General features: G+C 38.2%; 1 protein-coding gene across 1 annotated transcript; it reads right to left on the reverse strand.

The window, feature by feature from the left end:
- Positions 1-7,173: 7,173 nt before the first annotated feature.
- LOC132633841 (uncharacterized) lies at positions 7,174-15,401 on the reverse strand. Its single transcript, XM_060350274.1, has 2 exons — positions 14,038-15,401; positions 7,174-7,259 (listed from the first exon to the last, which is right to left on the reverse strand). The coding sequence occupies exon 1, from the start codon at positions 15,356-15,358 to the stop codon at positions 14,417-14,419; it is 942 nt and encodes a 313-aa protein (XP_060206257.1). The 5' UTR covers positions 15,359-15,401; the 3' UTR covers positions 7,174-7,259; positions 14,038-14,416.
- Positions 15,402-16,140: the final 739 nt, after the last annotated feature.

The following is a 16,140-nucleotide window of genomic DNA, read 5'->3' on the forward strand; positions in this document are numbered from 1 at the left end:
CCTATAATCCTTCATAGTCATTAGGGAATGCAAATGTCCTAAGTAGTTAGTGGCCTTCTTTTGTGGTGCGGTATCGAACCCACCCCACTATATCTTGAACATTTTGGGAGCTTTAAGGACCATGTCAAATTTTAGGTTGGACGACATCTATAAAATAGAACACGGTTAATCCCCAACCCCCCCCCCCCCCCCCCCCCGCCAAATGTTAATGGTTCAAGTACATAAGGCACAATCATGTTTCCAATTAGCACATAATTGGATGCGAGGTCTTCGGGTCATAGACCTTCTTGACACAAGGGTAGTCTTCTTGTAACGACCCATTTGATCGTTTAAGGTATATTACCTTTTCTTTCCCAAAATACCCTTCTTGTAGTCTCTTTTTTGTATTATGACTTACGGGGATGGGTGGCACGATTTCCGAGGCAATTGGGCGGGTTTCGGTTAGTTTTGAGAATTTTTGAGATTTCTAAGTTAAAGAAGTGAAAAGAGTGGACCAAAGTCAACATTGGGGGTATTCTTATCATTTTTGAAGTTTCGTTGATTCCATTAAGTCCTGAACGTGATTTATGACTTAATTGACTATTTGGTTAGGGTCCCGAGGCGTCCTTTTGTGTTTCGAGTCATTGGTTGGAAGTGTTAGTTTTAGTTGGGTTGGAGTTGACTTGGGTCAACACTGGGTCAAGATGACCTCTTCTGGAAAATCCGAGTGCGCGAGTGAGTTTGTAGCGTATTTTATGATAAGTCTTCATATTTGGTTTGTATCCGAGAGCTTCGAGTGTCGGATCGAAATATAGGAACTTGCTTATTTTTTGGTTTCTGGTTTGGCTACTTTTGCGAGAGAAATCTCGGATTTGCGAGCCACGCATTTGCATGGATTGTTCCTCATTTGCGAACTGGGCCTAGCTAGCCTTGGTCCTCATTTGCGAAGCTGGGGTGGCCTGCATCTGCGGATGATTTTTCGCATCTGCTTGGTGGGCTGGTCAGGTGGGGGTCCGCTTTTGCGAGTTGGGCCTCGCTTTTGCGAGTCTCGCATTTGCGCGCTAATGCTCGATTTCACTGGGCAGATTATCAAAAGCCCTATTTCGACTTGGACATTTCATTTTCACAATTTGGGAGTTTGGGAGCTCAGTATAAGACGATTTTGAAGGGTTTTCAAGAATCTTCATTTGGGTAAGTTTCTCACCACCCTATTATGATTATATCTTCGATTATTAAGAGATTTCATACTAGAGGTCATGATTTAGGATGAGGGTTTTATGGGTTATGAACCCTAAGTTGGAAATAGGGTTATCCCTAATTAATCATTATTGTTTTGATTAAATTTCCTAGTATTAAGTTGTTTAAGCTTAGGATATCTCCAACATAAATTTCCCCTTAAATCCGGGTTTTCAAATAATTTGATTCATGGGTTTTGACACAAGTTGGGGTTTAAAAAATTCATGAAATTGGAGACTCATTTGGAGTTAGAATTCCATGAAACTTAGGGTTATGACTATTTAGATTATGGGAATCATGTTTCTAATTTTAAATTTCATTTATGCCCTTGTGGGATAGGGGTCAATGCAACAATGATAGTATCTCAACCATACACGCATGCTAAATTCTATTTTCGCCCAATTGTCATGGCCTGCAGGGGACCTATAGTGTCCATGTACCACTCGCTCTGGAACTGAACTCGGATCACGAGCTCATAACTAGGCCACATCCTCACCCCCTGTTAAATGTGCCTTATTTTTTTATCTTATCACAATATGCATCTCAACATATTTCCAGTCCAACATTCAATATGGAATATACTCAGTCAATAAACTCAATGTCAATAAATGCAAGGCATTGTGCCACAGGTCATAACAGGACTCAGATAATCAACTCAACACAGCATGAATATGCAACCATCTCAATCAATAAGAAGAGTATATTGTTGGCACCCAATTTTTGCCCTCCAAAAATTCAAATTAACTAGTCAAGCTTCTTGAATCGCAAACAGAATAAAATAATTATTCAAAAGAATCAAAAAATACTTTCTAAGCTAGCTTCAGCATTATTTTGCCATTTTTCATCTGGAAAAATAACCTGATATATATTATGTATATTTTATTTGTAATTTTAAGTATTGATAAAGTCTATGTTATCGATTGATGACAAAAACGAGTATTTTTAATCAATTCACGACTTAATTACTATAATTAATCGATTTTCGTAGATAATTATTTTACTTTGTTAGAGTTAAGAAGCTTGATTAAATAATTGATTAAATGGCTCGTCTTAAACCCATTTCAAACCGGTTTAAATTGGTCATTTTATTAACAAAAGGGCTATGTTTTAAATCCATTTTTTTAACCACTATTACTAGCTTCCAAGATCAGCCCCTCCCCTATTTTATTCTTAGCCCAGATAATCTAAACCGAACGACCAGCCCAAAATTTAAGCCGACCCGGCCCAATTCATTTTCAAAGGGAAAACCCCATTTCCCCATTTCTTTTTTTTTCTATAGGAAACAACAAACACAGAGCCTTAAGCTCCACAGCAACCAAACGATCCCCTATATCGAACCTAGCTGTCTCCGACCCTGTTATGGAAAAGATTCTCACGTGTTTCCCTCCCCCAGAGCTTGCTTCACCATTTTGGAAAAAGGAGTTAATTGTTCTTGTCTTCTTCCTTCAGAAAATTGAATCAAACAAACGGTAACATACTCCTTTTCATTTTATTCTTTTCGATTTTTTGCTTGACTTCCCAAGGAAGATTCGGATTTCAAAAGTTTTTAAATAATTTTCGGACTCAAAAAGTGTCCCACATCGATTCCAAACGGAGGAGACCTAGCTTTTGGGGTTCTACATTTCTTCTTTATCAGACAAGTTTGAACAACCGAAAGTTCTAAAATTCTGATTACTCGGCTCTAAACAAGAAATTTTCTCTTATAAGCCTAGTTCTTGAATTATTGTCGCGTTGGTTCGAAGGTGATTCGCAGCTCTTGTCGCCCCCGTCGCTGCTCAACAAAAAGGTAATATTCATCCCTTCTAAGTTCTGCTTTTAAGTACTTAATTAATGATTAGTGTTTATTTCTGTTTTCTTGTTTTTGTTGAATTCTTGTTTGTGTGAAGTCCTTTATGTTCCAGCAGCTCCCTTTCATGAACTTTGTCTTAAACAACTGTTATGAGATATATTAGTTTATTTGTCGAGTTTACTGCTTTCAAGATTGTGACTTAAGTTGGTAGGTTTTTTGGTATGTTAGCGAAATCTAGGGCAGCCCGGTGCACTAAGCTCCCGCTATGCGCGGGGTCCGGGGAAGGGCTAGACCACAACAAAATCCTTTCTTTTAATTCTTTCCTATGTATGTTTTCTTTTTCTTTCTGGATTTCCTGTTTTCAATATCGACGTAATGATCGGTGTGCTTATTGTTTAATGTTGGGCTGTTTGTGATATTTGTTTCATGTTCTTTCTCTCTTTTTAGTAACTATATGCATGAATTGATTTAGTTCATTGGTGCAGCTTCTGTGCCTATCTAACAAGTTAGTTAGTAAACTCATTTAAGATATTCTTATTTAAAATGACCAAAACAGGTTAACATGATTTTATAAGATCTAGCTTTTCTTTCAGCGATTGTTAATTTGTGTTCAGATTTCAATATGTGTTAAGTTGGCCTGCTGTCATTTTCTGTTAAGACTTTGGTCTTGAGCCACTTTTTTTTTTCTTTTCCAAAATCTAAATTTAATTCTAGTTTCCTCTGGTTCATTGATAAAATGTTTTCCTGGACCAGCAACTTTGTTTTAAGATTAGTTAATATTTTGGTTTGGATTCCCTTTTTGTCTCTCTTTGTGTTTAAAATTGTTTGAAAACTCAACCTTTTTGCTAAATTTGAGAATAAAGCTGCCGAAATTCTGGTTTTTAGTTTTAAGTACTCATTTGCTTGAGTATTCTCCTCCCTTTTGTTATAGCAAGACTATTCACTGTCAACAATCCCTTTCTCATTTTTAGATTCCCATTACATTTTCAGAACATTTCAAGTAGTAAGATAAGTTAGATCATTAGTTTCATAACTTTTCCATCTTTATTGAGAAGAACTAAGCTTATTATGAGTTTGTTGATCTTGTTAGTGTTAGGATTCCTTGACTTCCTTTTGTTGGATGGGATGTTTGAATAATTGAGAGCTATTTTTTCAGTTATGGCTTTAGAATCTGAACCTTTTATTGTAAGGATGTATGTTCAATTCCTTTTCCCTGAACTTTTGAGTCATGATTCTGTCCAAAACATGTTTGTTCAACTGTACGATTGAGTCGAGATCAAATATGATGACGTTAGTATGAAATGTCATTAAAAATAGCTACATGTGTCCTAGTAATATCTTAATGATTTAGAGGAACAAAGGAATAGGAATGCCATCCTGTTTTCTTCAGAACTTAAGTATGGTTCTATTATTAATTTGAAGTTCAAATGGTGTCTTAAATCATCTAGCTGGTTCTGCATTAAGAAATACTGAAACATGATCAAATAAGGACTAAATTTATTATTTTGAACTGAAGGAGACCATAATTTGAAGTTCTCTCCTGAAACCTGCTATGGTCAACTCTTTCCCTACAAAGATTAATAGGAACTGAGTTTATTTGTTTGTTCATTTGATATGATTCGATAAATGGCTTCGCTGATATGTATTTTTGAAGAGAAGAAAAACTGAGTAAAGTCCACTCTTAAGGGTTGAAGACTGTCACTTCTTAGGATATGTTTGATCACAACCACCTCTAATTAATTTTTTAAACCCATTGTGTTCTATTCCAGTTTAGTTTGGACAAGCCCTTGGAAGAACTTAGTTTTAAAACTATGGAGTTAGATTTCTTAGTTGTGGATGCTTACTTAACGTTGCTTGTATGTTCTTCTGGGAAATTAAATCATGAACTTCTGAATGATAGCTTAGAGATGTTCAGATAAGTTGGCTTTTAGTTAAAGTGTCATTGTGAAGCCCTTATCTCCCCCTAACAAACTGAAGAAGATAGTTGTTTGTTTGAAATTATATCCACCTGAGTTCAAAGCTCCCAAAATCAGTAGTTAAGCGTTTCTTTTGAGTGTAGAAGTGTCCAGCAGTATGATCTTGTTCGCCTCCAAAATTCTGTTTGATTTATTTCTTCTCCTATCCTTTTTGCCCAAAAATCTGATAGTAAAGGCTTTAAATTTGAAAAAGAAACCAAGATCTGCATTCCTCGGGGATATTATTAAGAGAACGACTCTTAGGATTAGTTGACTGGCTATTTATTTGATCACTAGAAAGTAAGGTATATCGGGTTAATGTGTAATATGTTCTTGTTTATCCTTAATAATGTTGGAAGACATGTTGTTAAGTTCCATTCAAGTGTTTTGGCTGGAAGTGTCCCAATGGGTCTCTATTTGTTCCTATCTTGTAATCTCATTTTCTTTATCATATCTTTTTGTTAAAATGGTTGTTTGGTTGCTTTCCAAAACGAGGCTATTTATTTTCATGTTAAGATGTCTGAGTAATGTTTGGACTACTTTAAATAGGAGTTTATAATTGGAAGTCAACACTGCATATTAACATGAATTTGTTTGGGCATTTGCAAAATATGTAACAGTTCACAAGCAATATTTCAAAAAAACAATATCATAGACACTAGTACAGGATATGTTATTTTATTTTGGTACATGAATTTTTCTAATCCCTCTGTGACCATGAGTTAAAATTGTTCTTTGTGCAATACAAGCCTGGACTTTATTTGAAATAAGCAACTCTTTGTAAGCTTGTATAATGGAGGTTATTTACTTAGTCTTCTGGAAATTATTTGAACGCATGAAGCATTAATATGTGCTTGTCATTCAGTTTCACTTGTTCTATGTATTGGGACTAAGTAGATTCTAATCTTTATTTTTCTCGTCTTCTATGCATGAACCTTGACGAGTCCAATCGACTCCTCCACATTGTGTTGGGCCCAGGGCCCAACCTAATATTCCATCGAGTCGGCCTCAACCCATTTTTGGCAGCAGCCACGGATAGAAGGCCCAACAATGGGTGAAAATTGTCAATATTTACGTTGATGGGCTTGGTAAACCCATCAACCCATTTCCGCTCTTTTTCCCATAATGTGTATGTATGAATGCTTGTAAATATTGAAACCATGCATGTTAGACTTGGGAAATCCCACATAGAGATTAGGAAAAAGCTTTCAAATGATTTTTGTTATAAAAATCAAACATGCACCAAGCTAATAATTGCATGTAAATCGGTAGATGTGAAATTGTTTTCAAAGCATTGCAAGCAGTATAAATTTGGAAAAAAATCAATAATATTACAGACGATTTTGTTGAATAAATTGGACCCGTTTTAGGCCTTAAGCCTTCGGAAAATCCGAGATGAAATGGATCATTTTGAACTAAAAAAAGGGAATACAAAAATTGTCTTGGGCTCTGTTGTTAAGATTTTTAAAAATTGGACTGGTTTTGGCATAAATAGACTCCTTTCAACTTATAATTAATTTGAGGCATTTTGAAACTACAAGAGGGGCATATTTGGACTTTGATTTTGAGGCGAAGATGGTTTTGGTTAGAATGGTTGATCCAAGTGTGTTAAAAAATGGAAAAAGAATAATAAGTAAAAGTCTCTTTATATATAAGACCTATGCCATATTTTCAAAAGGAAATATACTCCATTTATTTCCTATATATATGTAAAAAAACCTTAAAAGGGACAAAATCATAATATTGGACGTAGAAACTCTACTTAAGAGAAAATCTTGTGTTTTGGTTGACAATTTTTTGCAAGAAAGAAAACATTTTGGCATATATTCACGATTAATCACACATTGAAGCTCGTAGGTCAATCGTATTCTACGGATTCGTAATACTAGGGTGTCTAACACCTTCTCTTAGGATCATTAGAACTCTTATCTCGAACTCTGGTTTAAAAGGATTTTTTTTCTTTGTTTGAATAAACTCTTTACCACGGTTTTCCTAATTTCTTTTATAAAATGTGGTGACTCTAAGTAGCTTTTATGCGCCTGCGTAACATATATATTGACTTCTTCCTTCTCAAAAAATGCAACAATTTCATCTCAAGTTTTGGTATATGAATAAATGGCAACAAGCCCACATAATTAGAATTCATACCAACCAAACTCAGTCAACTTTACTACATATATAATCAACTAATTAAAGTCTAACTCAAATAAATTGTAACCTACCTCAGATGCAGAACTGGAACAATGCAGGTTACTCCGCAAGAGCTTTCCCTTTTTGCAATGCTTCGGAACTCTCAAAGTCTAGCAATATAACGCTAAGTAAGAAGTAGGCCTTCTAATCAAATAAGAACAACAATTGGAGAAGAAACCCAATAATTACTTCTATCCTTTTCAAATGGGTGAACTCTCATTTAATAAAGAATTTATCATAATCATAATCTTCCAACTTGTGGGTTTCTAATCAATGTAGCCTGTTTGAAACAGATTTTAGGCCAAAGTTCCCATTTTTAGTGTAACTCCAAGTCTCAATACTCAACATCATAAATGATCAATTTCCCATCCTAGAAAGTGATCACCTACACTCCTAGATGATTAAACAACAATGATATTAACAACCCATCAATTATTCAAGAGTTCAACAATTTTAGGGTTCTAGTCTTTTCATCCACCATTAGAGAACGTGAACTAGCATATGAACTTAGAGAAGATGATGAAATGAACAAGGAAAAAGGTTAATTCGCCTGACTTTCTTGGGAACAGTTTTTGGAGTTATGTGGGTAATGCCTCGAATTTTGCAATATAAAAGTGGGATTTTGTCTCCCGTCAACCGCTGTAGAGGTCATGTTTCGTTACGGCAGTCTCGCTATAGCGGAATTTCTCCCGCTACAGCGGACCTCATTAACTCTTGTAGAGGGGGATCAAGGAGTTAATGAGGTCCGCTGTAGAGGTCATGTTTCGCTGCGGTGGTCTCGCTATAGCGGAATTTCTCCCGCTACGGTGGACCTCATTAACTCCCTGATCCCCTCGGCGGCGACCCTCGCATCCACACAGTGAGCTCTGGTTTTTTGCCAAATTTTCACCCAAAATCCCAACGTCAATTCTAGGCCTTACAGACGCAAACCAAATATGCACATCAATGTAAAAACATGCTAAGGACTCACCCGTGGCTTCGGAATTCCCATAGGAGGTCAAATTTACCAAGTCACCCCCCAACTGAAATGAAATAAGTTTTCAAACAATGCATAACATACACACAAGATAAAATCAAGGCCTTAATTTTTAGACTTCTAACTCTTTGAGCTTTCGTTAAGCTCATTCTTAGTCTCGGAAGGGTACGAGTTAGGTAAAATGGTCAAAGCTCCCATAACACTCTAGCGGGCCGTTACATCTTGCTCGGCCTTCGAGGTAGGTTATGACTTATCTTTTTAGACTCCGATTAGAGAAGCGTATGTAATTTGTCAATTTTGACGGGGAACGCATGATGCGCCTTCTGGCATGGTCACTACTAAAAAACTGTCAAAAATCGACGAAAACAATTGATGGACCGCGTCGGTTTTTTCAATGAAACCGATAGGAAACCGACCCTTTACGGTCCGTCGATTTACATAGCGTCGCTTTTTGAAAACCGACGGACCGCGTCGGTTTTTGCGACAGACTGCGTCGCTTACGTGGTCAGTCGGTTTTTATCCAATAATTTAAAAAAATTTAAAAAACTGACTCAGTCCGTCTCAAAAAACCAACGGACCGCGTCGGTTTTTTAATTTATGATTTTTTATCTTAAATAAAAACAATACAAATTTTATGAAACTGCGTCGATTTTTTATTTAAATTTTTTATTTAAATTTTTTATTTAAATTTAAATGTGGCACACCAAACTATCCACATGCAATGTGGCTTTTAACTTGTGTCATGAGCGATTCAAGGTTCGCTTTCATGAAGTTACTTTCCTCAACTCTTTTTGCCTCAATCTCTGCTAATTTCCTATTAAGTTCAGCAATTTGCTGCGCCATAGCTGCGACCTGAACACAATCAACTCCCTCGGCTTGTCGAGAAGATCCTTCACCTTCCGGTAGATTATATGGAGTAAGAAATACAAGCCAACAAGAATAAGAAATTATATGGAGTAAGAAATACAGGCCAACAAGAATAGGGTGCAGCCGAAACAAAGTATGGTGTGAAACCATCCGCACACAAACCCAAACGAATGTTTCTTGGTTCACTAGCAAAATCAGGATAAGTTCTATCAAAATGTTTCCACGCTTCTCCATCCGATGGATGACAAATAACACCAGGTGGCTTCTATTTTTCGATGTGGCATCTCATGTGAGGAGCAGAACTCGGCGATGTAAACAACCTCTTTAACCTAGGTATAATAGGTAAATAATGCATCGCCTTAATTGGAACCATCTTCCCACTAGGTGTCCGCTTATAACGCGCATGTCCACATAATTTACATTCATTTAAATCAGCATCTTGCTTATAGAACAACATACAACCGTTTGGACAACAATGAATTCTATCATACGACAATCCTAATTTGGAAACCAATCTCTTTGCTTCATAGTAACTCTTAGGTATGTCAAATTCCGAACTAACTAGTTCCCCTACAAGCTTAATCATTGAGTCTATAGCAGCTTCAGCAACAGTCCAATCTGATTTGATATTAATCATTCTAACTATAACAGACAACTTAGAATGCTGACTCCTACCCAAAGTGGATGACTAGCCTCTTCTAATTCTTGATAGAAGTGCATTGCTTCTTCATTAGGAGGTTCCTCAAAATTTTGCTCAGGTTCAAACCCAGACTGTACGCCAAAAGTGTCATTAACCATATCATTAACTCTATCATATTGGACATAACTATATTCCTGTGACACACTACTTTCACCAACAACCATATTATAAAATATACCATTGACCCCATCAGTCTCTCCATGATCAGTCCAAACATAATATTTCTGCTTAAACCCACGACTATATAAATGAACCCTAACCGCTTCCGGTTTCAAATACTTCATACACCGGCAATGAGAATAAGGACACCTAATTTATCCCTTCATTTTGAAAAGGGTGAAGTGACATTGCATGTGTGATAAACCCATCAACACCTTCAACAAATTCATCATGTACACCCACACGGTTACTATTATTCATATTATACGGATACATACGATCCATCTACAAAAATATACCTACAAATTATTGAGGTTATAGAAATATATTATAACTTAAGAATTCTAACTTAAAATATAACTTAAGAAAACACAATCCCAACCACTTCTAACTTTGAATTCTCAATAATAATTCTAACTTTAATAATTTATGGATTCTAACTTTAACATAACTTGGAAAAGCACAACCCCAACCAATTCTAGCAAACACAAATACATTGACAGTGAACATAAAAAATAGCACAATCGCAAGCAAATATATATATATATATATATATATAGGGAAAATACATTAAAAAAAAAACCCCAACGTATACTCGGATTAATTATGACGCATCCAACCTTTGTGGACGACCTATTACCCCCCTGGCCTTATCTTTTCTATATTTTTGTACCTTTTTTGGCTGACGTGGCCAAAAAAAAATTAATAGCGAGTGAAAACAGTAAAAATAGTTTTTATATTTTAATAAAAAATTATTATTTTTATAAAAAAACCCATTTTTTTCTCTTTCTTCTTCTTTCTCCTCAACCGCCGCCGCCGCCATGATCGAACATAGCCCAGTTTGTGAAATCATGGGCAGTTCGTGCAATTTCTACATTGTTATTAAGTTCCATTCCCCATGAATTTCCATGAAATTTAACAAATGGCAAGAGGAGCGGGTTGGACAATTTCCATGAAATTTAACAAACAACAATTTCGATTGTTGTTAAATATTCCAGTCCATGATTGAACGTAGCCCAGAAAGGAAGAAATTGCACAGTTTGTCCTTCAAATGGAAATTTCTTCAAATGGGTGTCAATGGTAATTTTTTCAAATGGGTGGGGCAAGAGGAGCGGGTTGGAGGGGCGGGGGGGGGGGGGGGAAGGGTGGGGGGCGGCCTGAAATGAAGAAGAAGAAGAAGGGGGGTTTATGATGAAATTGAATGTGTGTGTTAATGAAGGAAGAAAATGGGTATTAATGGAGGAAGAAAATGGGTTGAAGAAAATGGATTGAATGTTTCTTGAATAAGCTCTTTATGATTGATGATTAAATTGAATGTGTGTGTTAATGGAGGAAGAAAATGGGTTGAATGTGTGTGTTAATGGAGGAAGAAAATGGGTTGAATGTGTGTTGTTAATGGAGGAAGAAAGTGGGTTGAATGTATGTGTTTAATGGAAGAAGAAAATGGGTTGAATGTGTGTGTGTTAATGAAAGAAGAAAATGGGTTGAATGTGTGTTGTTAATGGAGGAAAAAAGTGGGTTGAATATGTGTGTGTGTGTTAATGGAGGAATAAAATGGGTTGATGGATTTCTTGAAATGAAGAAGAAGAAGAAGACGGATTTAGTGATGAAGAAGACAAAATTAATGGTTAATTAGAGGTTAATTAGTGTAAATATAATTAATAAAAGAAAAATCAAACAAAAAAAAAGAAAGGAAAGTGGCAGCGACGTGGCAGCAGCGTGGCACCAATGTGGCGGAGAGTGTGCAACACTCTCTACTGTGCAACTGGGCCTCAATTTTTTTTTTTTTGCCACTTCAGTCAAAAAAGGGTCAAAAATACAGAAAACATAAGGCCGGGGGGGGGGGGGGGGGGGGGGTAATAGGTCGCCCGCAAAGGTTAGGTGCGTCATAATTAATCCGAGTATACGTTGAGGGGTTTTTATGTATTTTCCAATATATATATGAAAAGTAAACTAGTCAAATAAAGTTTACATTTTTTCACAAATTGAATATCAATAATTTAAGACAGCACAATACCTACTAATTCTAACTTTGAATTCTCAATAACAATTCTAACTTTAATAACTTATGAATTCTAACTTTAATGTAACTTTGAGAAGCACAATCCCAACCAATTCTAACTTTGAATTCTCAATAACAATTCTAACTTTAATAACTTATGGATTCTAACTTTAATTCTAAAAATTGAAAAGTAAATCTAGTCAAATAAAGTCTACATTTTAGTTTTGAAGTTATAGAAACATTATAACTTAATAATTCTAACATAACTTAATAATTCTAACTTTGAAAAGCACAATCCCAACCAATTTTAAAAATTGAAAAGTAAATCTAGTGAAATAAAGTCTACATTTTAGTTTTGAGGTTATAGAAATACTATAACTTAACAATTCTAACTTTGAAAAGCACAATCTCAACCAATTCTAATTTGGAATGATCAATAACAATTCTAATAACTTACGGATTCTAACAAAAAGCACAATCCAAAAAAACTAAAAAATCTAGTCAAATAATTGAAGTATACCTTTTTGCACATATTCAACATCAATAATATTACAAACAATGATAACTAAGCTAACACAAATACATTGACAATGAACATAAAATATAGCACAATCTCAAGCCCAAAAAAAATGACAAGTAAACGAGTCAAATAAAGTTTACATTTTTTCACAAATTCAACATTAATAACATTGCAAATGATGTTTAACAAAGCTAAATAGACTAACATTAGGCCTAAAATCTACAACTAAAACTAAAATTGAAAGAATTTTAAAAGCCCTAATTTAAAAGAAACTAACCTCAATTTATTAAGTTAAAAAGGGATCTGGGGCAGGTGGGGGCGGACTGCGCAGGCGGCGAGGTTGGGCGGAGGGGAGGGGGGCAGCGGGTAGGGTTTTAGGGAATGAAGAGTTTTGTTTGGGAAGAGGAGAGGAAATGGGAAATGAACTCGTTTGCCCCATTTGTTAAAAAAAAAAAACCGACCGACAAACCTGACCCTGTCCTTCGGTTTTTTTAAAAATGTTGACCAGATTTTGACCCAAAAAAAGTAAAAACAGAAACCAACCCTGTCCGTCGGTTTCTTAAAAAAATTGTTTATTATTTTTTTTAAAAACAAAATTAATTGCAAATTATTTAAAATATTTTTTAAAAAAAAACCGACGTTGTCCGTCGGTTTTATATTAATTATATATTTTTTTTAATAAAACCGACGTGAGACATCGTTTTTTTTTTTTTTTTTGCATAAATATATTTTCAAAATTCTGCTAAAAAACCCGACGCAGTGAGTTGGTTTTCCGTTGGATTTTCAAACCAACGCAGTCCGTCGATTTTTTGTCTGTATATTTTTTGCAGTTTTTTAGTAGTGGGTTGTGATGATGAATCCACTAGAGCCAGACGCACAGAAGCATATCGGACAGATCCATAATCAGATTCAGATGTACTGAACCATGTCGGACAGATCCGTAGTCAGAGTCAGACGTATAGAAGTATGTCAGACAGATCCGTGATTGGAGTCGACGTACAGAGATGTATCAGACAGATTCGTAATCAGAGTCGAACGTACAGAGGCATATCAGACAGAAACGTAATCAGATTCAGAAGTACAGAGGCATAATAGACAGAGCCTCATCAAAATCAGAGACGCAGACGTATAACAGACAGAATTATGATTAGAATCAGACCACGTCCACATATTCTAATTTCCTTTGGGTTACCCCATATTTCCCATCTGTCCCTTATATCTACATTTATGAAAATTTGGGTATACTTCCCAGGGGGTCACCCATCCCAGAATTACTCTGGCCCCAGCACGCTTAACCTTGAAACTTTCATGCGGTTTGATGCGTTAATGCTAATATAATTGCGTCGACTGCCCCACTCGACCTTTGTCACGCAATTTAAGGCAGATCGGGGTCTTAGTAAATTTTTGAAAATTTCCCGTAACGGGTCCCAACCCGGTCTAAACCATACAATTATCATATTGCCCTTCTGAATCCTCAATGTCCATTTCCATCTATATATATATATATATATATATATATATATATATATATATATATCAAATGGTTCTATTGGGTTGAAAATTACCTTCCTTTTACTAACACCCAGAAGAAGAAAATCACGTAATATGATAAGAGTATAGATCTATCCATACACATATCTCTCAAGAAAAGATTAATAATATACCTGGGTCTGCACTTGGCGACGCTCCTGGGTCCTGCCGGCTGGTCAAAGCATATACGCGGTTCGAAGGACCGCTGGAACTGGAAGCTCCGCCGCGACCTCTGCCACGACTCACTGGTGCCGGCATATCTCGCCCCGTGGGGCGCATGGCTACCGAAAGAGAAGATGAGCCAGCAACTGACCCAGTAGGCTGGGCTGAACCTGAACTACCCTTGTACGGGCACTCTCTCACAATATGATCTTGACTGCCACAATGATAGCAGGCGCCCGTAGCGCGATAACACTCCCCCGGATGGAGCTTCCCACAATAGGTACACCGGGGCATAGGTGGCCTAGACTGACCAGAACCCCTACTCGTCTGCGGGCCTGATACTCTGAAACTCTAGCCGGCCCCAAACGGACCTGCACCATCAAAACGTCTGCCTGCGGACTGCGTACCCCGGCCTGACGGAGGAAGGGATCTACCGGACTGCTGCTGAGGCCATCCGCCTTGGGAATCTCCGGAATACCCCGCGAATCTGGCCCTCTTGGGCCATCTCCTATCATGATCACTATCCGGCTGGCGTCCTCTGTGCCGGTCCTCCATGCTCTGGGTGTGGGCCTGTATACGGGCAATGTCCATCCCTGTCTGGGCCGCCATCACCGTACAGCTGTCAACCAAATAATCATCCAGCCCTATCACATACCGGTGCATCCGGTCAGTCATATCAGCGACATAAGCGGGCGCATATCTAGCCAGCGAATCAAACTCCAGACTGTACTCCATGACACTCCTGCCCCTCTGTTTCAACAGTAGGAATCTGTCTACTCTGGCCCGCCTCACCTCCGGAGGTAGAAAATGGGCCAGGAAGGCCTCTGTAAACTCTCCCCATACGGCTGGAGGGGCACCCTCGCCTCTGGACAGCATCCAAGACTCGTACCAATTAGTCTCTACATCGTGCAACCGGTATGACGCCAACTCAACCGACTCTGTCTCGGAGGCACTAATCAATCGCTGGGTACGCTGCATTTGTCGGATGAACTCCTGAGGGTCTTCTGCGAGCTTTGACCCGGAAAACTCTGGTGGGCGACAAAGCAGAAAATCACGGGCCCTCTGACTATCGCGCCTGTCTACACGATCATCCCCTGCTCCCTGTCTGTAAACGTGCCCTGCTACCAATTGAGTCAATAACTGGACTGCCTCTCGCAGGGTCCCATCATCCGCCCCTGGCTGGGGGGCTGGAGGTACAGGTACTGGAGTCGCTGGAGCTGCTGATGGACCTGCTTCAGCCTCCTCTGGGGGTGGTGTGGCTGAACCCTCTGACTGTAGTACAACACCGGGCATAGTCTGAGCACGAGCCCGTGTAACTCTCTGCGCCTGGCTGGTCTCTCCTACCACCGCCTTGCCCTTCTGGGCAGCCGCTGCCTTCTTCGGAGGCATCGCTGAAAAATACCACAACCGATCAGAAAGGAGTCATCCTAATAGCACAGCTCTATCGCACGATCTAAGATCCAAAGAAAGGGTAACATCCTAAATGTCCTGTAGCCTCCTGTTTATAGATGTGGTGCACAACACACCGATAAACAAGACTCTACTAGACACGGCCTGTTGACATTCCGAGGACAAACCGCTCTGATACCACGTCTGTCACGACCCAACCCCGTGGGCCGCGACTGGTATCCTAACTGGATACCCGTACGTACTTACCTAACAGAGTTGGCGTACCAAACAGATAATCCATATTAGACATACATTGATTCAGACTGATATAAATACAACGCACGGAAAATATACGAACACATAAACACACTTAGACTTACACATAAGCCGTTGAGGCTATCATAGCGGACAGAATCGCAAACTCGTACATACCTACCTGTACAGTAACAACCCATAACCCACATGCATGTCTACAGGCCTCTAACGGACATAACAGAATCAGATGGCGGGACAGGGCCCCGTCGTACCCCAAGTTACCATATATACAGAATGAGTAAATAACCGAAGATATATACCAAAAGTACACGCTCCGGGTCAAAGGAGCACTCCAAACAGCAGAATAGAAGTCCTAAACTGGTGGCGTATCGCGCGGTGCGTCTGTACCTGCGGGCATGTAGCGCAGCCCC

This window comes from Lycium barbarum, chromosome 3 (genome assembly GCF_019175385.1).
Source record: "Lycium barbarum isolate Lr01 chromosome 3, ASM1917538v2, whole genome shotgun sequence".
NCBI lineage: Eukaryota > Viridiplantae > Streptophyta > Magnoliopsida > Solanales > Solanaceae > Lycium > Lycium barbarum.